Source organism: Cyprinus carpio, chromosome B25 (genome assembly GCF_018340385.1).
Source record: "Cyprinus carpio isolate SPL01 chromosome B25, ASM1834038v1, whole genome shotgun sequence".
NCBI classification, from domain to species: Eukaryota; Metazoa; Chordata; class Actinopteri; order Cypriniformes; family Cyprinidae; genus Cyprinus; species Cyprinus carpio.
This window is the reverse complement of record NC_056621.1, coordinates 4,708,990-4,736,360: the sequence shown is the minus strand read 5'-3', so window position 1 is coordinate 4,736,360 and position 27,371 is coordinate 4,708,990. Positions and strand designations below refer to the sequence as shown.

Genomic DNA, 27,371 nt, shown 5'->3' with positions numbered 1-27,371 from the left:
TAGTCTACAAACACACATATTTTATTAAGTGCCAACATTCATTCAATATATTAGAAAAACAACACGTGGAGAAAATGAAGCTGATATCAAGTTACAGTTCATAGCGTTATGAGTTCAAATGCATGATATTTGTACATTTACACAATAAACAAAGCCGTCACCCTCGCTTCAGAAGACCCCGAGAGCACAGATGATTCAAACAAAGGTAAAAACCACAAAAATACACATTTCCTCAATGTCGCTTTAAAAATGATGCATAGCATAACTGGCGTGTTTTCATCGAATGATTGTGGCGCTGGTTTCTGGAGTCGATGGATTGGAGTGACATGTTCAGACCAGCTTTAATGGAGTTTAGGGTTGAAGCTCTCAATTTTGTGTGTGTTTGTGCAAAGATGCAAAAATACTGCAGACTTCAGCTGCCTGAGACTCGTGGAATGTGTGTGGAGTGTGTGCGCTCACGCTTATGGGAATGTGCATGGTGCATGCGTCCCTATACGAGTGTGTGTGTGTGTGTGTGTGTGTGTGTGAGAGAGAGAGAGAGAGAAATAGGGAAATCTGAAGCTCCGGTGATGAAGTTGGATGAAGTTCAAACACGCCACACGCACAGGAAGGTAAAAGATCACGGCTTAACTGTGAGCCGTCATAAAACAGTGACATTGTTCCTCTCTCTTCCCTTCTTTGGCTCTGGGGAAGGATGTCGGGGTGGGACGGTTTCTCTTTCTCTCTCTCGGTCTTCTGCTCGTCCTCGCGCTCTATTTGGAGAGTTTGCTGATGACTCTGATGAGCGCGCCGTTCTCGTCCTTCAGCCTCTGGTTGTCGGCTCTCAGATCCCCTAAAACCTGTGCCACAGACACACTCCAGTTCTTTACAGCTGTCAGAGGAGGCATTTAAAGGGACAGTTCACAGTTAAGACAAATACTGCCCTCATGTCATTCCAAACCAAGGAAACAGGAAATACAAAAGATGATGGTTTGAAAAATGTTCAAGCAGCTGTTTTCCAATTAATGTAAAGCTCCAAACCTGTAGTCCATACAATCCATTATATATTATATTATATTATAGTTTTACATTTTAGTTTGATGACAAGCACTATCAATTATTAATTGTAATTAATCAATAGAATCAATATTAATAATTCACAAAATGTATCTTAATATAGTACTTTTGTTTTACAATTAATTTAATCTGACCACTAACCAATGACTGTAAATTATGTATTATTAATAAAATTGTATTAATAATAATTATTATTATCAATAATATTTTTAATAATAATTATTATTATTATTGTTATTATTAATAATAACAACTAAAATAATTCATACTCATATACATACATTTTTTTTTATTTAATTTTAATTAATTTGCTTGAAATTTTAGTTTGATTGGCCACTGACCAGGGACTGTCAGTTATGTCTATTACATATTAAAAATTGATAAAATTAATATTAACAATAATAATTAATACAATTGACATCAAAATATATATATATATATATATATATATATATATATATATATATATATATATATATATATACATATACATATATATATATATATATATATATATATATATATATATATATTTTTTTTTTTTTTTTGTCATTTTAATTTTTTTAAACACTTTGTGTGGCTTCAACATGAGCTTTTGCAATTATGATATTTATATTACATTATATTATATTATACCATATTATATTATATTATATTATATTATATTTACAATATATTTTATGATTTTTTTTTTTTCATATTATTACTTTTTCTTTTGGATTTTTTTTTATGACCACTGACCAAGTGCTATCATTTATGTCAAGTGTATATTATTAATAAGTGATCAAATCAATATTATTAATAATAATTAATAAACTTAATATTAATGTGTCATTTTTGCTTTACATTTCATTTTATTTTGGCGACTTGATCAGTTTCAAACTTTTAAGATTTTAGTGAATTTTGATCAAATGTGTTTTCTTTTCATTTGAACAAGTCTGTGGGCATGTCACCTGTTATCACTGATATCCAAAACACAAATCGCTTAATTACTTTTTTCATTGACATTTTTACCATTTGACCACTCCTAACCAGGTCTGACATGACAAGTTCATAGTTTCAAGTTATTTTTCTGTCCTCAATAAGAGTAAAAATACAGTGCAGTGCTACAAACTCACAGCCAGAACACAGGAGCTGATGATTAATATACTGAAGCAGAACCAATCAGATTTCACTGTTTCACAAATAGAAACCAGGTGACTAAACTCACATTAACAGGGCAGAAGTGTGATTAATCACATTTGTCATTCCTGGTAAGTGTGTAAGACAAATGCTTCGTTAAACTGGTTTTACTCGTGTTGGCTGAACTGCTCTCAGGGATAAAGTATTAATATATGCATTCAGTAGCCTCTCAGCCAATCAGCATCCAGAACTGAGTGAAAGCGAGCCAATCAGAACAAGTCTTCCGTGATCACATGCTCTCACCTTCAACTCCTCTTCCAACTCAGCGGCACGCCTCTCTAACATCTTTTTCTCCTGAAACGCAGAGGAAACAAGCATGTGGAGTGACATCATAAGACTGAAAACGTCTCTTCATGTGCTTTTCATTACTTCAGCAGAATTGTGCGCTCCTTAAACTCACCTTCTTCTCCATCTCCAACAGAGCCGTGCAGTCCGTGAACCTCTCCTGCCTCTGTTTAAAACAAACACAGGAGTCAAATACACTGCTATTTGGGATCAGATTGATATTGAAAGAAAAATGGATCAATATTAGAGTTTCTACAGTACAGTCATTCAAGTATGAAAATATCATGCATCTAGTAATTCATATATATATATATATATATATATATATATATATATATATATATCTATAAAATTGTACCTTTACTACAGTGTTTATTAGTAATATACAACCAGAGTTTGAAACAAAAATACAAATGTAAAATAAAAGTGAATATATAGATGAAGATATAATAAATGTATAGACATTATTTTAAATATAACATATTTCAAAAAGTGAGTTTTTTTTCCTAAAATGTGTCAGTTCATAGTTTATAATTATACGGTTTTTATTCATTTTTATTTCAGTTTTACTTTTAGTTATTTTAGTGAATTGTATTAAACTAAATGCAAGTGAGAAATGTAGAAAAAAATAAAATAAGCTTAAGTGTGTTACAATATTTTATTTTTAGTAATAAAAATGTAAAAAAAAAAAATTTTTTGTATGATTTTGGTAGTTTTAGTTATTATAATAACCCTGAGATATAAATATACACATGACTTGTGTATTTATTTACATTTTCGTTTCTAGAAATATAACAAGCTTAAACTAAAATTATTAAATTCTTTAACTTAAGTTGTATTGTATATAATATAATATAATATAATATAATATAATATAATATAATATATATAATAATAGTATATAAAATATTACTAAAAGCAGCACTGAAATGTCTAGCGACTTCACTTTTATTTTTATCAGTTTTATTTTACATTTGATTACCTTTGTATTTTTTCTTAATGTTCCAATGCTTACATTAATATTTAATACTGTTAGTATCAAATATTAAAGTAAGCATTGAGGAATTAGATACCTTTAAAAAAATATATTTCATAAATTCTTTGATTTTCTGCGTAAACAAAAAATATGCTTGATCAAAAATAATAATTTTACTACTAGAAAACAAAAAAAGTATATATGTAAGTAAAGTATTTCTGAAACTGCTATCATAGTAATCTGACACGTGTGTGTGTGTGCACCTGTGTGGCCTTCTCCAGCTCCACCCGGGTCAGTGAAATGGTTCTCTGTGTGTCTGATAACTGTGACTGCAGACGGCGGTTCTCCCTGGACATCTCCTCGAACAACTGAAACACACAGATACAGACATCACACACACACACACACCTCCTGTCAACACAATCAGCCAAACCACAAACCCCTGCTGACCTTCTTAAAGTCCCTGGACTCTGATCCCCTCGTGAGAATACAGTCATTCAAGACCGAATCAGACCTGAGAGGAAGGAAAAACCGAGAGAGAATGAGAAGGACGCAGACGTCGCCAAATAACGTGAAAAGGTCAAAGGTCAGACTTGTACCTGCTGCTCGTGTGTCTGTCTGTCTGCATGAGGAAAACAAGATATTTCACATCAGCAAGAAACCATAAACACATGCAAAAACTTACATTACACTGATCGTATATATTCCATCTCATAAAGTCCTATCACTGTCAATCATTTAAAGAGTGCATGCTGATTGGTCAGACCTGTGGGTCCCGCCCACTGCTACTCTCCTCCTCTCCGCTGGGGTCGTTGTCATCGCTCTGAAAACACAAAAGGAAATGTTTAAATCCGGTCTGTATTTCTGAGCTCCCGCTTCAATCACGAGTCCTCGTCTTCCTCACCTCTCCAGCTTTCCCTCTCCTCCGAGCCCTGGCTCTCCTGCGCTCCCTCGCTCGCTCCTCGCTATCAGCATCTGACACACAACGCAGAAACAGCGTTACAGACAATCACATGACTAAACACACCGGTGTAGTATCATGAATTCCAGTGATAAGGGTCAAAGGTGAAAGGTCACCCTGTCTGTCAGGACGTGGAGCACCAGGAGGGTGTGTGAGTCCCAGCAAATCTGACTTCTGCAGGTTAGCAATACGAGACCGCCAGCTCACTTCCTGCACAAAAATAAATAAATAAATATATTATTATACATTTAACATATGTAAATAATAATGATTAATAATACATGTATATATGATGTATATTGCATGTATAAATGTTGCTATATGCAGTAAATATATAAAAATACATAAATGATGTATTTTGCATATAAGTAAAAATTATTAATAATAAATATATATATATAATTTGTATTCATTTATATATATATATATATATATATATATATATATATATATATATATATTATTAAATTTTTTTTTTTTTCACACAAAATAAATGCATATATTTACACACAAACACACAGTTAATAACTGTTTCCAGACAGGTTTCCCAAACATTCTCTTCCTCTGCTATTTTTCAGACATCAATTCAACTGTTAATTTTAGAAAGTACTATAACATCAAAAAAAAATGAAACACTTGACCTTTAACTAGGGGTGTGATGAGATCTCGTGGCACGAGGTCTCACGAGATCCGTTGTGTCTCGCGAGAAGGTGACGATATCCTCGTGCAGACCTTTCAGATATATGTGCATTACGCTGGCCCTTTCACCAGTGGTATGTAACGTAAGGTATGTAAGATATTACGTTCACATCAGGCAAGTGTTCACATGAGAAGCGGGAAAATTACGCAGTGAAGTCTTTATCCAGTCATAAAAACAGAATTCACAGTTTAACGCGGAATTTTCACGGAATTTCTCAAATTTTGAATTAACCAAAAATAGCTCATTACACTTAAATCAAATCACGATATTGACTAGTATTTATAAATATAAAGCCACAAAAGTCAATTTAAATATGAATCCTGCATGTTCTGCCTGTCTCTATTAATGAATTGCGCAGACACGCGGTTTACACACACACACTGAAGCGCGTGTGACGCTCGCGGTGATTTCAGCGTCTGCAGTCTCACTAAATGAGGATGTAAACATACAACATCTCCAGAACTGCTGTGAGAGTCACTTCATGAGCATTTTAACGTTTGATTTGAGTGAAACTAGCATCATATCACATACACAGAACTGTAAGGATATTCACGACAACCCGTCAAAATAAAAGTCCAGTTTGAAACAACGACAATAGAACGTACACAGCCTACTGCTACTAGTGCTACTAAAATTAAACAAACATTATTTTAAAGGAATAATCACACAACATTTCTTCCATGTTTTAATTTTAATAGTAAATCCCCTTTGTTTGCCCCAAAATAAAGTTTGCTTAAATTTCAATAATTAAATGATAAATGATGAAATTAATGTTTTATGCCTTCATTTGATAACCAGACAAATGTAAATACAAAACACAGAATTTCTGAGGGGGAAAAAAATCACAAGGCTACTTTAAGAAAAAATAAAATGAATAAATTGTGTTATGCATTCAAATAGTTTGACAGGCTAAAACAGAATTTGGAAACAATAAAAAATATAAATAATATGGTGAGAATAAACCATTTCATAGGGCCCTAAACATGTAATTTTTGTTAAACTTTTAATAAATTGATGTGAAAATGTATATACTATTAAAAAGGAGTTGAAAAAAATTAAATGGAAAAAAAACTTTTTTTTTTATTAAAGTGGAAATCAGTTTACTAAATAATAAACTTGACTAACTGCTACTTTAAAGGGATATTATTTGTGTTGTTTATTATTTATTTTAATGTATACTATATAATTTTGTGCAATTACTTGTCTGTTTGCAGTGTGTACATGTTGTTTATACCTGCATAAAATTTATTAAAATAGATGTTTGATTTCATAAAGTACAATTTGATTTCAAAATGCACCTACATTTTTTTGCATTTTGTGTTTTTCAGTTAAATAAAAGACAAATTTCCCCTATATATTTCATTATTGAGGATTTCTTTAAAAAAGTTTAAAAATCTCGTCTCGTTCTCATGATCCCAGTGTCTCGTCTCGTCTCGTGGCATAAGTGTCTCGTCACACCCCTACCTTTAAACCTCTGACTGGTTTATCTCTCTGAGTGCAGAACAAATGCAGATATTTGGATTAAACTCAACCTTTCTCACCCCTTCCTCTCCCTTCTTTTGCTTCCCTTCTTTCTCCTCCTCTTCTTTCTTGTTCTCCTTCCCCTTGTTTTCCGTCTTCATTGTCTTCTCCGCTTCCTGCAGGTCTGTGAGAGTAACACCCTGAAGAGCAAACAACACAGCGGTCACACGGAGATGTCTGGACTCCAGCTGCGCACAAACACAGAACCGCTCTACACACGTTTGCCCTGTGTTAAGGTCAGAGCTCAGGGTTAAAGGTCATACAGCCTTAGACGCACTACCCACTTTCCTTTTTTTTCCAGTATTTTTTTCAGTATTTCTATTTCAGTTAGTTGCCAAAGTAATATTTTTTATTTTAAAAAAAAAGTTTTTATTCTATTTCAATCAATGAAAATGATTTTTAATAGTCTGGAGGCCAGACTGACCTGCGTGGAGCGTCTGGACTGTCGAGCATGTCTGGATCGGGCTTTTCTCTGAGCTTCTGCTTCCTCATCACGCACTGGAGTCAGATAAGACCTACACACACACATAAACACAAGCTTCAGCCAATTAAAACAATGAAAACACAGCTAAAACTAGCTTGTAGCTGGACCAAACTGGTCTGGATGTGTTAGACAACCAGCTGCTGGACCTTGATCAAGCTATTTAGAGCCGCTATACCATCTCGTACCAACAATAAACTGATTATTAAATATTATGATATAAATAAAATGTATTATTAATTTATTATATATATATATATATATATATATATATAATATATATATATATATTATATATATATATATATATATATATATATATATATATATATATATATCTGTAAATTGATTATTATAAATTAGTATTAAATATAAATAATTTTCTTATTTTAATTAAAATTAAATCAAACTGTATGCAAGCATAAATATTTTATATGCAAATATAAATGATAAATATTTATAATTGACTAATTTACATTTTATATATATATTATATATATATATATATATATATATATATATATATATATATATATATATATATTTTTTTTTTTTTTTTTTTTTTTTTTTGCAAACATTTTTGCAGCCAAAAGAAATTTCTACACGTAAACATAAATATAAAAATATAATATAAATTAATTAGTGCTGTCAAACCAATTAATCTGGATTAATCGCATCCAAAATAAAAGACATACATGTCTATATTTAAGAAATAAATGTAATATATATTTATATATAATATATATACACACACATGTAAATATTAAATATATACTGTACATGTTTTTGGATGTGATCAATCGGGATGAATCAATTTGACAGCACTAAAATTAATCTAAAGTAAATTATGTAATTTATTATTTTACAGAGAGAGAGAGAAAGAGAGAGAAAAGTTAAAATAAAAAAAAATAAAAAAAAAATTAAAATGATCGAATTCATATATATAATAAAACAATTACATACATATACAGTGAGTGTGTATGTATGTATATATATATATATATACACACACACACACACACACACACACATCATTCACAGTGTTTTAAGAAAGTCCATGGGTCAAAAGTCACTTCAGGCTAGTATGAGGTGTTTTTTCCAGCAGGATGGAGGTTTATTAGCACTCTGTCGTGTGGAAATCATCACACACTCACTTGCGTCTCTGTTTGGTCTCTGTCTCTCCTGATGTGGTTGTCGTGGTTACAGAATTCGAGACAGGCTCCTTCTTTTCGGCCTCTTCTTGAGCCGACCTGCGAGAGACACACCAGATCGTACGAATACAACAAAGACACGGTCAAATCACACGCGATCGGAGACACACGCACCTCTGAGCCACTAGATTACTGAGGCGACTCAGTCCAGAGGTTGCCGTGGTTACAGAGGTCACTGAAGGGTCGTCAAGTTTCCTTCCATAAGACGAGCTGCGAGGTAACGAGGGGTTCGGAGCCGACACTTCAGCGCCGGACTGGCTGTTCAATCGGCGCGTGTATGAAGAGCTGCGGCTCAACAAGCTACACACACACACACACACACACACACACACACACACACACACACAGAGGATGGATGAGCTTGGAAGACTCTCAGAACAGGAAATAGTCTTTGTGTTTCCTGTGTCTCTCACCTGCTGGAGTTGTCGGGGTTGGTGCTGGTGTCACTGATGCTGAAAAGGCGTCTGGACGGAGTGGGCTGAACACGGGCCAACCTGGGCTCTAACACAGGAAATGACATCACTCTGAGGTATAATATAATACATTTTCTAATTAACATGTATAAGGGCTGGTTATGATAGTACCGTTTTTAAGGAATTTAAATCAGTTATCTATTTTGTAATATTAGTTTTACCGCTTTTTAGAAATTAGTTCCAAGTTAAATATTTTTACATTTATTCTTTTTATATATTTGAAAGAAAAAGGGTCAAAAATACAGTAAAAACAGTAATATTATGAAGTATAACTACCATTTAAATATATATAAAATATATTTTAAAATGTAGTTTATTCCTGTGATGCAAAGCTGAATTTTTAGCATCATTACGTCAGTCTTTCTAACATTTCTAAATGTTTTTTTTTTCTTTTTGCAATTTTTAGCACTTTTAATATTTTCCAGGATTCTTCGATTAATAGAAAGTTCAAAAGAACAGCATTTATTTGAAATAGAAATCTTCTGTAACATTATAAATGTCTTTACCATCAATTTTGATCAATTTAATGCATTTCTTAAAATTGTGTAAAAAAAAAAAAAAATTTGTATATTTTTTAATTCACTGGACTGACCAACAATAGGCCTTATCACACAGTTATTTAATATATTAAATATTTAATATATAAAACATCTTTTAATTGAAAAAATATATATTTTTATTGTAAAATGAACTAGATTTATTGATATAATTACAGTGACATCAAATTACTGTGCACACCCATACAGTATACATACAGTACATGTGTGTGTTACCTTGTTGTCAGATTCAGAGCTCAGTCTGGGACTGGATGCAGAGCGGGACATTCCCAGTTTAGTCTCGGGGCCCTTGAGGGCCTCAGCGGCTGGCTCAGAGGCCCCGGCCGAGCCCAGAGTCACAGAACTTCCTGCTTTACGCAAAGACGTCCTCCAGGAACCTGGAGCCTCTGTCACCGGGGTCCGGACGGGTTCAGCCTACAAGCACACCACACATTATATTACATCATTAAAAATACCTTCAAATATTGTACATTATTGTTAATTTAAACATGAATATGTATGAGGGCTGGGTGGCCTTGACGGTTCTGTTTTTGATCAGTGTTATATTCATTCTATTCTATTCTACTCTATTAGACTTATTATAGGTATATATTTCTTACAAGGTTTATTATAGTTAGAAAGTAAAACAAAAAACAATTTTCATTATTTGAAATTAAATAAAACCCTAAACATATTTTATTAAGCAACATTTCTCAGTTCCATTTAGTTTAACTTGATGTACTAAAATAACTAAAACTAAAACTGAAATAAAAATGTTCAAAACTAATAAAAAAATTATGAAAAAAAAAAAAAACTAAATTACTAAAACTTTAGTAAAAAATAAATAAATAAACAATTAAAAAAAAATAGGACCTATTATATTTTCATAATTATTTTTTTTACTCCAAAATTCAAATAAATTTATTATAATTTTCAAATACAGCCACAGCAATAACTGTATTTGTTTTTTTCTTAGTGATAATTTTATTATCAGCAGCCACTCAAATAATACTTTTTGGCTGCTGAATTGGCTGTTAATGGCCATATGAATTAATTTGTGAGTATTTTAGTATATATTAGCACTCTGTACTACAGAAACAGTTGTGCTGTACAGAAAATGTGGCTGGATTCAGAAAATCAGCATCAATAATTTCATCAAAAGATAGAAATTTACCAAATCGTTCTGGATATACAAGCTCTAAATGACATCAAATTTTCTGCAAATTGGCCAAAAAAAAAACAGCTTTGAAGCAGTTAAGTGGTCACCTTTTTAACCTGGTTAAGGGCAGTGTTGGTCACAGAGCTGGCTACAGGCGCTGCATTGCGTTTGTTGTTCAAGTTATTGATCATTTCTCGATTTTTGGCTTTTTCTGAAAAGACACAGACAGAAATCATCAGTTAGCTCATGTGATTTTTGATTTCTGAACAAAAACGGACGGGGTTTGGTCACCTGACTCGGCGTCGCTCTCAGATTCGCTCTCTTCCTCTGAACTGGAGCTGCTGGAGGGTTTTGATTGGCCGGTTGTGCACGTCGTCTCGTCCTCCTCCTCTTCTGTGGGCGGAGTCTGGAGTGAGGGCGGAGCATGTTTCTCTCGCTCATGAAGGGTGATCTTCTCTCTACTGCTCATACGAGAGATGGACGTCCTGCAGGTGACGTGAAAATCAGCCAATCAGTGAGAGCGGAGAATGAGTCGTGTGATGTAACGCTATATACTGAACATTCACAATATTCCATAATGAATCCGTTTTTGATTCAATGATTCTCTTGCTTCATTACTGAAAAATAACTATGAAATGATGGTGAATCAATCTGGGTTTTGTCACACAGGAAGTGATGCGTAATCGGACATCGTATGTGATGTTAGTAGTAGGATATTTTTATTATAGACAGTCCAATAAAATCTGTTTCCGTATGTGATGTCACCTGCGAGGGCGAGTTGGCGCCATGGAAACAGGTGGGCTGGTCTCAATGACGGGCGTCTGGATCTTCTGTCTCTCTGAACGCATCTTTAGGAGATGAAAACAACAACAACAGCTGTTAATAATTCAACCATAACTATCCCTCATCTTTTTATTTTAGCATGAATAAGGGTAAACCTGACAGAAACAGTCAAGAATATGTCATATATCACCACAAAAGAAAGAAAAAATAAATTATATTCTGCATGAGGCAAATTTGTATTTCTTTATGTATATACTAAAAATATTTTTATAATAATAATAATAATAATAATTTATTTATTTATTCCAGTACTTGTTTGTTTTTTATTTATATGATTTTCTATTATTATTTTTATTTTCACAATACAATTAATCAATGATGAATATATTTTTTTTTTACCATAAATAAGGGTAAATCTCTCAGGAGCTGTCAAAAATATAAGTCATATATCACAATAAAATAAAATAATTAATATTCTGCATGAAGAAAATAAAGCATATTTGCATTTTATTATTATTTGGGAAAAACAAATCTCAATCGTGACCTTCTGAGATTCACCTCTTTGATAATTAGTAATATGACAAGATATAGATTATAACAAAATAAAAAAGAAATTATATTCTGCATAAACACAATGAAGCACATTTGCCTATTTACACTCACACATACATACATACATACATACATGTATATATTAGTGCTGTCAAATGATTAATCGTGATTAATCACATCCAAAATAAACATTTTTGTTTACATAATATATGTCTGTGTACTGTGTATATTTATTATGTTTATATATATATATATAAATATGTACACATACAGTATATATTTTGAAAATATTCACAAATATATACATGCATATGTTTGTATTTATATATATATATATATAATATACATATATTTAATATATAAGCTTACCATATTTTTCTTAAATATATACATGCATATGTTTGTATTTATATATATATATATATATATATAATATATATATAAAACAAATATACAAACAACACCACATATATTATGTAAACAAAAACTTTTATTTTGGATGCGATTAATCGCGATTAATCATTTGACAGCACTAATTTATATATACTTTTTTTCAAAATCTATTATTATAGATTATTGATTTATTATATTTATATATTCAAAATATATTTATAACTGTATATATATATATAACTATATATAGTTATATATATATATATATATATATATATATATGATGTAGGTTGTGACCTTGTAAGATTAAATTACTTCTTTTAAATTACTCATTATTCTCCTGTCAAACTAGCAACTTGCAATAAAGTAGGACATGCTTACGCATTAATAGGGCCATAAATGCTGATAATCTGACATCTCAAAAAAGGTACAACGTGTCATACACTAAATTCCTATTAAAAACACCACTGATGCATTCAACCTTAACTGCACACACTTCCTTGAAATCTGAACACGCAGTTCTGTCGAGTACAAATGGAGGTGTGCTTGATAACTTTGGCTCCGTATAGCACACAGAAAAAACATTCATGCAGCGAAGATATCTGCTCCTTTGCTCAGACTGAAAGCATTCTTTGAACATAAACCAAAGAGGTGATAAGATAGCGGACATAAACACAAGCAAAACTTACAGCGTTCTGCTTCTTCTGCAGTTCTTCCAAGTTATCAATGATGTTCTCATCGGCTACGTCGAGTGGAGTTTGCCCCTATGACACGCAAATACACAACAAATACTTGATTGTAACTGGTTACTGACAAGATTTTATAGTTATAGACATTTATTTACTTATTTTAAAAATACTACAGTAATTTATAGTAAATACTATAGTGTTTTTGAACCATACTATAGTAAAGTACTTGAATTGATCTGTTGTGGTAATTCTATAGTTGCTGTGGTAATATAACAACTATAGTAATATAAACAGATTACTTTACCCAATACTGTACTACTACAGGGTAAAAACTAAAGTATACTACAGTATTTATTACAGTTCACACTAGTTAATACTCCAGTATGCTGTAGCGTTCATTAACAAAGTGTTGTAAAAACTATAATACATACAGTATAATACACTTTACAATAGTATGGTTCAAAAACACTATTTTTATGTATGGTTCAAAAACAGTATTTTTTAATGGTAGTATAGTTAGTATGGTTCAAAAACCATACTAACTATACATAGTAACATAGTTAATATAGTTCAAAAACAGAATTTTTAATGGAAGTATAGTTGGTATGGTTCAAAAACCATACTAACTATACATAGTAACATAGTTAGTATTGTTCAAAAACAGTATTTTTAATGGGTAGTATAGTTAGTATGGTTCAAAAACCATACTAACTATACATAGTAACATAGTTAGTATTGTTCAAAAACAGTATTTTTTTAATGGTAGTATAGTTAGTATGGTTCAAAAAACATACTAACTATACATAGTAACATAGTATTGTTCAAAAACAGTATTTTTAATGGTAGTATAGTTAGTAGGGTTCCAAAAACCATACTAAATATACATAGTAACATAGTTAGTATTGTTCAAAAACAGTATTTTTTTAATGGTAGTATAGTTAGTATGGTTCAAAAACCATACTAACTATACATAGTAACATAGTTAGTATTGTTCAAAAACAGTATTTTTAATGGTAGTATAGTTAGTATGGTTCAAAAACCATACTAACTATACATAGTTACATAGTATTGTTCAAAAACAGTATTTTTAATGGTAGTATAGTTAGTATGGTTCAAAAACCATACTAACTATACATAGTAACGTAGTTAGTATTGTTCAAAAACAGTATTTTTAATGGTAGTATAGTTAGTATGGTTCAAAAACCATACTAACTACACATAGTAACATAGTTAGTATTGTTCAAAAACAGTATTTTTAATGCTAGTATAGTTAGTATGGTTCAAAAACCATACTAACTATACATAGTAACATAGTATTGTTCAAAAACAGTATTTTTAATGGTAGTATAGTTAGTATGGTTCAAAAAACATACTAACTATACATAGTAACATAGTTAGTATTGTTCAAAAACAGTATTTTTAATGGTAGTATAGTTAGTATGGTTCAAAAACCATACTAACTATACATAGTAACATAGTTAGTATTGTTCAAACACAGTATTTTTAGTGGTAGTATATTTAGTATGGTTCAAAAACCATACTAACTATACATAGTAACATAGTTAGTATTGTTCAAAAACAGTATTTTTTAATGGTAGTATAGTTAGTATGGTTCAAAAACCATAAATAAACCCCTTTAGGGTAATAATAGACCCCCGTACCACATTATTGACAGCGTTCATGTCACACATGTGTTCAGCCAGCAGAATGCAGGCCTCTTCTTGTCCCCAGTGAGCTGCCGCGTGAAAAGCCGTCCAGCCATCACTGTCCCGACTGTCCACGTCTATCCCACACTTCAGCAGCACCCTGACGGGCAAAGAAACACAAAGATGCTTTGAAAGGAGAGCTAGAGAAAAAAAAAACAGGGTTACACTTTCATTCAAGGTGCCCTTGTTACAGTGTAATTATACTGTATGTAAGATTAATTTAATACATGTACTTACTATACGGTTAGGTTTAGGATTAAGGCATGTAATTATGCATAATTAATTGTTATTTTAATAGTAAGTACATGTAACATGTGTAACAAGGACACCTTAAAATAAAGTGTTACCAAAAACAGATGCATGATGATTCTTGAAAATGTCTCAGAAGACTCAAAACACTAAATGCTCATTTAGTGTGACGTGTTAGCACTCACTTTAACACCTCGATGTATCCTTTAGCAGCAGCGACATGCAGCGCCGTGGCCTGAGTGTTCGGATGAGGCACCAGAGAGCCACTTCCTGCCAACACGGCCATGGCATCCTGGAGCATCACTCTCTCCTCCTCTCTCCTGGCCTGATCCACATCTATACCTGAAAGTTCATTCACAAACGGCAATTATAATGCTTTCCCAGGCATTTAGTATGTAACATTTTATATTACAGGTAATTTAAGGGACCGTGAGTCTTTGTTGTTCAAGATCAGTTTGTTCGTAAGGACTTGAAGCTGTAGTTCACTCAAAACTGAACATTTGCATAAAGAGTACTCACCCTCAGGCCAATACAAGATGTAGATGAGTTTGTTTCTTCACCAGATTTGGAGAAATATAGCATCACATCACTTGCTTACCAATGGATGCTCTGCAGTGAATGGGTGCCGTCAGAATGAGAGTCAAACAGCTGATAAAAACATCACAATAAACCACACCACTCCAGTCCATCAGTTAATGACTTGTGAAGTGAAAAACTGTGTGTTTGTGATAAATCAATCAATCAATCATCTGTGCATATTTCTCTCCTGATTCAGACGAGACAGATTTTTCACTGGAGAGAGCAATATTATAGATAGAGGACTTGCATTTAAGTTAAAACACCTTAAAATGATGGATTTGTTTCTTATAAACATACAGCTTTTCAATTCAGAAGACATTAACTGATGAACTGGAGTGGTGTGAATTACTGTGATGTTTTTATCAGCTGTTTGACTCTCATTCTGACGGCACCCATTCACTGCAGAGGATCCACTGGTGAACAAGTGATGTAATGCTACATCACTCTGATGAAGAAACAAACTCATCTACATCTTGGATGGCCTGAGGATGAGTAATTATTAACTAACTGTTCTTTTCAGGACACAAAGACACACCCACATTCACAAAACCGATCACATCTAACAAGCAGCAGGAGGAAGTTTATAAAATCCCTGCGCAGCTCCAGTGTTTTTAATTAAGTCCTTGATGTGGGAAATTCACAAGCTGTTACTGTTAACACCAAACATCCTATAAACACACACACACACACACACACACATCTACAGTGAGCTTCTGTGAGCACTTGTGCGTTGACTGAGGTTTTAATAGGATCAAACACAGCAGGTCACAATCAGACAGATGGAGCGTTTAAGAACCTGTATTTGTTCAAATGGGAATCTTGCAAAGAAATGTCGCAGTTCAATATCAGAAATTGAAAGGAAAAATTAAGAAATCCTTTTTTTTTTTTTCAAAAAAGGTCTATTTGAAAATTATATATATTTTTTTTATAAATTTAAGATTAAAATATTTAACTTTTTTTAAGATGTATTTTTTTTTTTTTTTTTTTTTTTAGCATTTTTTGCCTTTATTGTGACTGGACTGATCAGAATCGACAGGAAGTTTTAGAAATTTAGCTTTATTTTTTTTGTAAGTTTAGGACTTCAACTTAAGATATTTCAGTTATTTGCCAAGGCATCATTTTTAATTTTTTCATTTTATTTTTTTAGGTTTAAGTTCTTCAAATGTAAGTTTTTCAACTATTTTTTTATTTTTAAGAAAAATGTATATTTATATATTTTATTAAAAACCTTTTTAACAGTTTTAGATTTAGTTAACAATAAAAACAACGGTTACCAATGATTCTGTTTTTCTACAATCCCAATTCCCTCTTTCACTCCATCATCTTTCTCTTTTTCTAATCTAGGGTGTGAATCTCTCACCCTGTTTTTTAATCTCTGCCTTAAGCAGTCTGCTCATGACGTCCTCAGTAGCCACATCGAGAGGAAGTTCTCCCTCACTGTTCACCGCTCCCACATGAGCGCCGTGTTCGATCAAGTACCTGCACAAGGTAGAGAGAAAAAAACATTACAATGTTGCAATGACTCAACTTACAGAAGATTCCAACAGAATCTGACACAAGATTGAAAACACATAGAACACAAATATTTCCTGCATTCTAATTAGATTTAGCTAAAATGACCAGTACTCTGAATAAAATATGAATTTCAGGCACAAGGCATCTCACTACGTTACTGACTTTGTGATCTGGATGAATCCGCAGGAGGCCGCGGCGTGGAGGGGCGTCCAGCCTTCATTGTCTCCTCGGTTCACGTCACTGCCGCTCTCCACCAGAAACTCAACCATATCTGAGTTTTCATCAATACAGGCCTGAGGAGAGAACCAGAAAATGTGTTTAATCAACATAAACCTGCATAATAACAAAGAGACATTTTCTAATATAGTCATTCTGACCAAAACTCAGATTCTCTTCTGAAAATGTAAATGTAGAAATTTTATGTTATTGCTGATAATCAATATAATAAAAATGTTTGTTGTTTAGACCAAGACCAATGTCTATAACCAAAAACAAAACCATTAAAAATAAAACCAATAAAAATAAAACAAAAAAACAAAATAAATAAACATTAACTAATTTACTAACAAAACTATTAAAATTTTAACTAAAATTATAATGAAAACAATTTTAAATATGAGCAAAAACTATAATATTATATCAATGTTGTTAAACCCACACTTGCTCAAACACACACTCACAGTTCAAAAACATAATATTAAAAATAATTTAAAAAATGTTATAAAAATTATTAAAAGTATCATGCTAATATCAGCTGATACTTATATATTGTGTATCCCATTGTGCATTTTAGTACCACCGAGATACTATTTTTATTAATATTTTGCATAATTTTTTATTTTTATATTGTCCATTTTCTTTTTTCATTTATTTAATGTTTTAATATTTTTTAATTTTTAATATATAATATAAAAAATAATTAATTTGAATAATATAGTACATAAATCAAACTATATCTATTATATTTTATTTCAATTAATTTAATTCATTTCAAATAGATTAATTTTAAATATAACTTTTTATTATAAATAACCTTAATATAATACCTACAAATAAACCCTACCAATAAATCATTCCTCATTAAGTCTGTACGTCTATTTTTCAAGAGTAAGCCTCTGCCCCTAACCTTTGATCTTCAATTACACACAAAGCTATGCATGACTCTTTATCAGCTGAGCGCTCCGTCTGAATAACTTTACTGACAATCATCATGACATTCCTACTGACATTATCTTTACAACACTTCTCATCACAGTAAATCTTTGCATCATTGTAAATATATTTTCACACATACACAGATTTTCCAATTCATACACACAAAACAATAACTACACACAAAACAATAAACATTAAGCATATCTTTAACACAACACATACTTTACACTGTACACATACTGTACATGTGCAGGTTGTAATCAGTGTTGAGAAGTAACATCCTAAAAGCAGCCGCATTACTAACTCAACTGTATTGTTTAACAGTAGTTCATTTGTTTTTAAAAAACTGTAGCTTTTCCAATAACAAGCTATTTTGTCGGCAGCAGTGTAGCATGACTGAACACTACAACACCACTTTATAACATCAAAGAAAGCTAATGAGGTCATGACTGTACACACTTAGATTGACCCTGTCAGTATTGATTGAATTAACAAAACAGTTCATGTCAATAAATAATAAAAAAGATTCACTGATTTATTCAAGTCATAATGTAATGCACAATAAATACTGTTTGTCAAGTACTGCTGATTAATGTTTGGTCTGAGTTCACATTGTCGAGTCTGAATAGAGTCCTAGTCCTAAACCAATTGAGTATGGGTGACATTTATTGAGGTCTTTTTATTATAATTTTATGTTGCTATTTATTAACTTATTTGTCTTTCCTGTTACATATGACGTGGATTCGTCTGCACTCAGAAAGGTTCAAAAGTCCAAAATGTCCAAATCCAGGTCAAGTTCGAGTAAAAGTTCAACCGAGTCTGAGTTTATTCATAATTGCAGTCCGAGTCCAAGTCCAAGTCCACCAACTCTGCTCCAAGTAACTAAGTAAACTGAGTAAAGCAAGTGACTAAGTAAGTAAATTAAGTAATTATATAGACCTCTAATTAAAAAGAAAAAAAAAAAAGACCATAAAAATAAAGTAAAGTAACTAAGTAAATTCAACCTGACCTGATTAAGTAAGTAAAGTAACTAAGTAAAGTGAGTAACTGAAAGTAAGTAAAGTAACTAAGTAAATTGAGTAACTGATTGGTCAACCTGACCTGATTAAGTAAGTAAAGTAACTAAGTAAAGTGAGTAACTGAATGGTCAACCTGACATGAGTTAGTAAGTAAAGCAAACCATACTTAGTTACTCACTTTACTTACTTAATCAGGTCAGGTTGACCATTCAGTTACTCACTTTACTTAGTTACTTTACTTACTAACTCAGGTCAGGTTGACCAATCAGTTACTCACTTTACTTAGTTACCTTACTTATCTTAGTTACTTTACTTACTAACTCAGGTCAGGTTGACCAATCACTTACTGTCAAGGTCAGGTTGACCATTCATAACTTACTAACTCAGGTCAGGTTGACCATTCAGGTACTCACTTTACTTAGTTACCTTACTTATCTTAGTTACTTTACTTACTAACTCAGGTCAGGTTGACCATTCAGTTACTCACTTTACTTAGTTACTTTACTTACTAACTCAGGTCAAGTGTGAGACCAATCAGTTACTCACTTTACTTAGTTACCTTACTTATCTTAGTTACTTTACTTACTAACTCAGGTCAGGTTGACCAATCACTTACTCACTTTACTTAGTTACTTAACTTACTAACTCAGGTCAGGTTGACCATTCAGGTACTCACTTTACTTAGTTACCTTACTTATCTTAGTTACTTTACTTACTATAGCTCATGTCAGGTTTGAACCAATCAGTTTACTCACTTTTACTTAGTTACTTTACTTACTAACTCGGTCAGGTTTTGACCAAGTCAGGTTGACACTTTACTTAGTTACTTAACTTACTAACTCAGGTCAGGTTGACCATTCAGGTACTCACTTTACTTAGTTACCTTACTTATCTTAGTTACTTTACTAACTAACTCATGTCAGGTTGACCAATCAGTTACTCACTTTACTTAGTTACTTTACTTACTAACTCAGGTCAGGTTGACCAATCAGTTACTCACTTTACTTAGTTTAACTTAACCTTACTAACTTCAGGTCAGTTGACCAATCAGTTACTCACTTTACTTAGTTACTTTACTTACTAACTCAGGTCAGGTTGACCAATCAGTTACTCACTTTACTTAGTTACTTAACTTACTAACTCAGGTCAGGTTGACCATTCAGTTACTCACTTTACTTAGTTACTTTACTTACTAACTCAGGTCAGGTTGACCATTCAGTTACTCCACTTTAATAAGAGACTACTTTAAATAAAAAACAAAAGTAATCTTACCAAACCAAAACAATTAAACCGTAAAGTAAAAATAAAAAGTAACTAACAAGAAGTAGCCACCAACATCAAACCTATAAAAGATACTGAATAACTATAAAGTCACTAACAAGAAGTAGAAAAAGAACAATCCAATCTAACAAACAAGCCAACTTTAATAATCCAATTTTTAATTCTATTTTTATTTGTATAGCTATCATATCTAATGATATCTACATAACTAAAACAGTTTGTTAGTACATTGTAGTGCAGCTTGTACATTGTTTAGAATCGCCAGACATTATATGCCACTGCAAACAGCAGACAGGCCACGTTACAGTGATTTTACCACTGATAAAACGTGTGTTTTTAGGCATGACGGGGGAAAAAGGCTTAACAGCCAAAGCGAGCAGCTCCCAGAGGAGTGCCTATAGAAATTTCCACGTACGCTGCGCTCGCTCTGCTCTGTGTGTGCAGCGGAACAGAAGGCCGCTCTGTTCCTGACCCCTCATTGTGTGTGTTTGTGTGGGTTTCTGAGGAACACTGGGAAACTTCTGTTTGGAGAAGGTGTGAAGTTCTTGACGGGGTCACTGAATGAGTGCGTGTGTGTGTGTGTGTGTGTGTGTGTGACTCAGATAGTGACTGGCCTTTGCCTATGACAACAGCCGCTTGTACTGCATGAAGAATGTTTTCCATGCGCTCACTGGAGAACAACAGAGAGAGAAAGCCTTTGGATGGAAGGCATGGAAAAACTTAAAGAGCACTGACTATATTTAATTCCTGTTACCGAGCAACAACAGGACAACAGGACCGAGATCGGGATGAGCAGCAACAAAGCATCATCACACACGCAACGGTTATTAAAATAAACATGAAATATAAACATGGATATTAATGTACTAGGGTAATTATAGTTAACTAAAACCATTTTCATTACTTGAAATAAAATACAAATGTTAACTGAAATAAAATATTTTTAAAAAATAAATAAATAAAAATAAAGTTAAGTTTTTATTTTTCATTTACTAAAATAACTGCAATACAAATGAATAGAAACTATATAGACAAATATATTTAAGAAACTACTAAAAAATTAAAAACACCAAAAAATTACTAAAACTAAAATGAAAGTGATAAAACTGGAACACTATAATGTTACTAAAATAAAACTGGAATGTACAATACAAAAATACAATCTGAATATAAACAAGCATACCACAAATATGAATATAATTATATATGCAAATACAAATATGACTACAAACCTATCGGCCGATTATTTATTTAGCAATCAAAACTGATATGTTTTTGCATCCATGCTAAAATAATAACAATCAATTTAACTAAATAATATAATAGTACCATAATTAAACTAAAAAAAGATGTACTAACCAATCAGTATTTGGGACCAGAACTCTCCATTTTATAAATATGAAAATGAATATGAACCAAGACAAAAAAAACACAAACCAAACAAAACAAAATAATATAATATAAAATAAATATAATATAATAGTCTAATAAATCTATTAATTATGGTATAACTTAAAATTTAATATGGTAATTCAACTGGCTATAAACAATTTCCATAAATGATTAGAGATTTTGTAAATAATAACAATTGCATTGCTGAGATATACAAAATACATAAATAATATAGTGTATATAAATGCAGAGGACTGACTCAAGCTGGTTTTTCTTCTGAGAAACCTTTAAGAGAAGATCTGCTCACAATCCTCCGTCCTGTCCATCTGTGAACCGAACGGCTGTTTACTTTAGGACCACTGGAAGGTAAACCATCACAGTAACTCTATCTGTGACGGAGGGGACGTGTGTGTGTTGTGTGTGTGTGTGTGTGTGTGTGTGTGTGTAGAGGCCAAAACAGTGTCTTTGACAGGATGTAACACTGATTCTGTCCAGAGCCAAACACACACACACACACACACAGGCTGTGTGTTCCCAGTTAGCAATCAGTTTCATTTTATTTTATGTTCTGATGAATTTCTGCATATTCATGTCATGGCAACACAGTTCCCACTAAGATACGCTGACAGAAACACACTCAGACGGTGACTAGAGTATTATTGTATCTCATAAATCAAACCAAAACATTCAATATTTCTTTTTAGTTCAAGTGTTAAAACTTACTTATCTATCTATAAAATTAGAATTATTAATTAGCCCACTTTAATTTATACATTACACACACACATGTGTATATTATATATATATAAAACAATAAATCTATAAACTAATAATATATATATATATATATATATATATATATATAATATATATATATATAATATATATAGATATATATATATATATATATATAATTATATATATTTAATATTTTTCATATTGTATTATATTCATCTAATTTTGTATAATTTTTTTTTTTTTATTTTTTATTTTGAAAAAACATATATACTATTATGTTTTCAAAATTATGTGTATAAATTAAATTTATAAATATTTAATTGAAAATATCTAAAAATACACACACATATATATATATAAAAAAAGATAGCTCTGTGATTTAACATTTTCGAAAATCATGTTTTTTATGTAATCATGTTTTTATTGTGTTTTATTGTGTTAGTTAGCTGTATTTTTTATCATTTTTTAACTTAATCAAAATAACTGCAGTTTGACTGATATTAACTGAAATGCAAAATGAAAAAACATCATTTTTGAAAACTGTTAAAAAATTTAGTTATCTGTTTTTTGCAAATTAACAAATATATATAATTTAATTCATACACTTTCTTCAAACATAATTTAATACCTTAATATATCTATTTATGGGGTGAAAAAAGACTATATAAAATCTTTTTTGTAATTAAAAAAAAATAAATGAATGAATGTAACTGCAACCTTTAATTTACAACCTGGACTTTCTTTCTCTGCAATGAGGAAAGTTTTTAAGTTTATATCCCACAATTCTGAGATAAAAAGTAAGAAACTGCAAGATGTAAACTCAGAGTTGCGAGAAAAATATATCTAACAATTCTATTCTACATTGTGCAACAAAAAAAATAAAAAATCATCACTGCCTTTTTATTTTTGTATCATGTGACAGAAACAGGCTTCCATAGAAATATGACTTATAGATTAGAGAATGCGTGGTACACAGGTGACTACATTCACTTTGAAGAGCTCATGTGAGACTCAAAGCCGCTGTTCCACAGAACTTCAGGACACCGGTGAAACTATCTGAGCTTCCTACGAACATCAGCAGAGCGCCAGCCAATAGCTGCTCTCGCTATGTAACCACATGACCACCTGTATGAATCAAAAAAGCATGCACTTCATATTTTTTCAAGTCTAGAGTGAATTTGAGCGAAACCTTCTGCTGTTTTCTGAGTGGCTCTCTTCAACAGAAGCTTGTGATAACAGATTCAAGCAGACACATAACAATTACCTCAAGCACACTATCATTTTTCAACCCAAAAAACAGGCTTTTTCTCATTCAAAGCTCTATGTCAGAATTAGCTGGAAAACTTTACTGTCGAAACACAAGGCTGAGACAACAAAAGCCGAAAATAACCCCTCCTAAACATGTCATTTAAAAAAAAAACATACACAGCTGAGAGGAAAAAAACAGAACAAAAAAACAAACAGCAAATGAAAAGGGCCGGCGTGAATTCCAGCCATTCTCTGATACAGCTCAGAAGATATGAGGAAAGTCTTGCTATGCCAGTTCAGTCTGGATGCTGGTACGGTGGAGTCAGAAGTGAGCAGCCGCCACATTAAACGTGACTCGGGACGGGCCCAAGACACTCCCTGGACGGCATTAAAACAACAACAGCAGCAACCCTGGTACTGCAAGAACATCTCGCAAACAGCTACACAGAGTCCAGATTCATCTGTGCCAGAGGAACACAACTAGTCCAGTCCAGAACCAAACCCACCACGCCAGCAAGACAAACCAACAACTGACCCGAGTGCCAAACAAGACCACTAAAACTAAATATGTCCTGGAAATACAGTCTGTCAGATTATAATAGTACGCACACGTGTCAAAATCTCAGCATCAGGCCTAAAACAGCCAATGCAATTCTAGACTTTGGGCATTTAAAAGTTTTAAAGTCATTTTAGGTTTAAATCACCACTTTAATACGTCTGCTATAATGAACTAGTTAAACCAAATAATACTTTTTAGCATGTTTGATGTATTGTATAGAGATCGATGATGCTCATTTCTTTTTGTCAGGATCTATTATGATCAAAAATACACGAAGAATTATACAAAAATTTTGCGTGAATACGCCTTTTCTACAATTAATATATTTTAATTTGTGAATTTAAGTAATTTAGTTATTTTTTTATGCAGCTTGACGTCAAAATTTTACAGTAGAGGCTGTTTCTGTCAGGGAATAAATCAGTAGAAATAAGATAACTGCAACTTAAACACAGAATTACGAAATGGAAACTCGGAATTCTTTGGAAAAAACTCAGAATTTCAGAATTCTAACTTTTTTTTTAAACTCCTCATTTACATACAATTCCAAGTCTATCTCACAATTCCGATTCTTTGCTCTGAATTCTGACATTAAATCTCCCAAACTTTTTTTTTTTTTGTTACGTAATTACGACTTTTTATCTCACAATTTTGACTTGTGTCGTCACAACTGCGAGTTTATATCTCACAAATCAGATTTTTCCCTCGAAGAATTGGGAGTATATATTTTATTAATTGTGAGAAACTCAGAAGTAGTTTGGATTATTTTTTTAATGTTACATCATTAAAAATAAGCACCAATTTTGTTTCAAAATATTATTAAGATGTGAAAACATTTGTCTGCCAAAGAAAACACATTGTCACAAAAAAAAAAAAAAGAAAGTTCCCTTTTTTAATTTTTTGTTTTTTCGGTCATGTGACAACAATCCCCTAAAACACTGAAGACCCCTTTAGACCCTATACAGTACGTTTCAAGTTTTTAATAATATCACATATTATAACTTTTCTATGAAAAGCCATCTTTTGTTTGGGTCAAATTGAGTAAGCTTTAAAAAGTACTTATAATTTGACTCAAGGTTAAAAACAATAATTAAACTGCACACACCCACGTATTTAGTATTTTACTACTTTTTACTTGATGCTTCCATCATTTACATTATTAAACGTCATATTTTTTGTATAATGCGGTATTATTATTATTATTTTTTTTACATAAACGTATGAAAAAATTACCACAAAGATAACGTTTCTGTCCGATATAAAGTAAGTTAGGTGTTGAGAGTTTTCTCCTGTTTATCATCTAGACATCCTTTGCTTTGCTTGTCATCGAGACTCAAGTTGAGAACGGCGCCGAGAAAAGTTTGTGAACTTTGGCGAAAGTTTCCAAACCGAGTCAGACTTCAGTGTGAACGAGCAAACATGCTCCGGATACCTGGTGCAGCGCCGTCAGCCCGTCGACATTGGCGTGGTTGATGTCTGCTCCCTGCCGCAGGAGCTCCGCCACCTCCTCCCGGTCCCCGGCGGAGCAGGCGGCCATGAACACGGCACCCTGGGCGAAGCGCACTCTGGCCCGTCGGTTTCCGGGAGCGGGGCACTGGCTCCTCGCCTCCGCCCCGGTCCGATCCGTCTCCGAGCCCTGCCACCGCTGCAGCTGATCCTGCCGCCGCTGCTTCGCCGCTTCGGACCGGGAACGGTCAGTGGCCGCCATCTTCCTCCCTCGGTCTCTCCCGGGGAGTTTCAGCGCATCAGACAAGTGGTGTCCGATTCACTTACGAATTGTTCGTTTGAGCCGGTTCTTTGAAATGATTCACTCGAACTGAATCGGGTTTGTGAATCAATCGCTGAGGAGCTTTGACAAAACATAAACGTGTCCCTGGACCACAAAACCAGTCATAGGGGTATTTTTTTTTTTAAATTGCCATTTATACATCACCTGAATGCTGAATAAATAATATCTGGATGAGATACAACTATTTGAAAATCTAGAATCTAAGGGGACAAAAATATCTAAATAACTGAGAAAATCACCTTTTAATGTGTCCAAATGAATTTCTTAGCAATGCATATTACTAATCAAAAATTAAGCTTTGATATATTTATGGTAGGAAATGTACAAAATATCTTCATGGAACACCATCTTTACTTCCTAATGATTTTTTGCATAAAATAAAAATCGATAATTTTGACCACAAAATGCACAAAAGCAGAAAAGCAGTCATAAGCAGCATACACAAAATGATCGATTTTTCTTTTATGACAAAAATTATAAGGATATTAAGTAAAGATCATGTTCCATGAAGATATTTTGTAAATGTCCTACCGTAAATATATCAAAACTTATTTTTTGATTAGTAATATGCATTGATAAGAACTTAATTTGGACACATTTAAAGGCGATTTTTTTAATTATTATTATTATTATTTTATTTTTTTGCACCCGCAGATTCCAGACTTTAAAATAATTGTATCTCAGCCAAATATTGTCCTATCCTAACAAACCATACATAAATTGGAAGTATATTTATTCAGCATTCAGATGATGTATAACTCTAAATTTAAAAAAAATGTACTCTTATGATCGGTTTTGTGGTCAGAAATCGAAAACATGGATTTTACAACAAAAAACGCCCAGCAATAGCGCAACTGAAGAACAGGAGTGTTCACTGAAACGAATTGTTCGAATGAACCGATTCACTAAAATGAATCAGAGAGGAGAGCGATGAGGAGAGGCGCCCTCTGCCGGGCGCGAAAAGAAGAAGCGCGGAGCGTTGGAGTCGTGCGCAACTTCATCAGCCAATAGAAACGCAGGGCCGTGATGACGCAGTAACTCCCACGCATTTGAACTTGACGGTCAAGCGGAGCAAAAAAATTTTAAAAAATAAATAACCAGATCAGTCAGTCGAAGCTGTGGCGTAGTGGATAGCGGATCGCGTTCCTATTAAAGCAGCGCTGTAAAAGTCCAGAGATGTTCACAT

General features: G+C 32.6%; 1 protein-coding gene across 2 annotated transcripts; it reads right to left on the bottom strand.

Moving 5' to 3' along the window:
* Nucleotides 1–5: 5 nt before the first annotated feature.
* LOC109051065 (protein phosphatase 1 regulatory subunit 12A-like) lies at nucleotides 6–26,166 on the bottom strand. Of its 2 annotated transcripts, none has more exons than XM_042752659.1 (24): nucleotides 25,829–26,166; nucleotides 17,170–17,300; nucleotides 16,853–16,971; nucleotides 15,099–15,255; nucleotides 14,620–14,764; nucleotides 12,959–13,033; nucleotides 11,307–11,389; nucleotides 10,833–11,026; nucleotides 10,649–10,752; nucleotides 9,620–9,817; nucleotides 8,787–8,875; nucleotides 8,488–8,673; nucleotides 8,317–8,412; nucleotides 7,106–7,196; nucleotides 6,693–6,821; nucleotides 4,577–4,670; nucleotides 4,404–4,474; nucleotides 4,266–4,322; nucleotides 4,099–4,121; nucleotides 3,950–4,013; nucleotides 3,763–3,867; nucleotides 2,639–2,689; nucleotides 2,482–2,532; nucleotides 6–839 (listed from the first exon to the last, which is right to left on the bottom strand). In XM_042752659.1, exons 1-24 carry the CDS (start codon nucleotides 26,102–26,104, stop codon nucleotides 753–755), a joined length of 2,676 nt encoding a protein of 891 aa, XP_042608593.1. In that variant the 5' UTR covers nucleotides 26,105–26,166; the 3' UTR covers nucleotides 6–752. The 2 variants fall into 2 exon arrangements, with proteins under 2 accessions (XP_042608593.1, XP_042608594.1); XM_042752660.1 differs by having other exon boundaries at nucleotides 6,702–6,821.
* Between the last annotated feature and the right edge of the window lie 1,205 nt (nucleotides 26,167–27,371).

Bases quoted from the DNA above. Each gene is read 5' to 3' on its own strand.
- LOC109051065 (XM_042752659.1), bottom strand. From the start codon at position 26,104: ATGGCGGCCACTGACCGTTCCCGGTCCGAAGCGGCGAAGCAGCGGCGG. The intron at 6,822-7,105 runs GTCAGTCTGGCC...TTTGCTCTTCAG, and splicing joins AGTCCAGACGCTCCACGCAG to GGTGTTACTCTCACAGACCT. The intron at 4,671-6,692 runs GTTGAGTTTAAT...ATTTTTGTGCAG, and splicing joins GAGAGGAAGGGGTGAGAAAG to GAAGTGAGCTGGCGGTCTCG.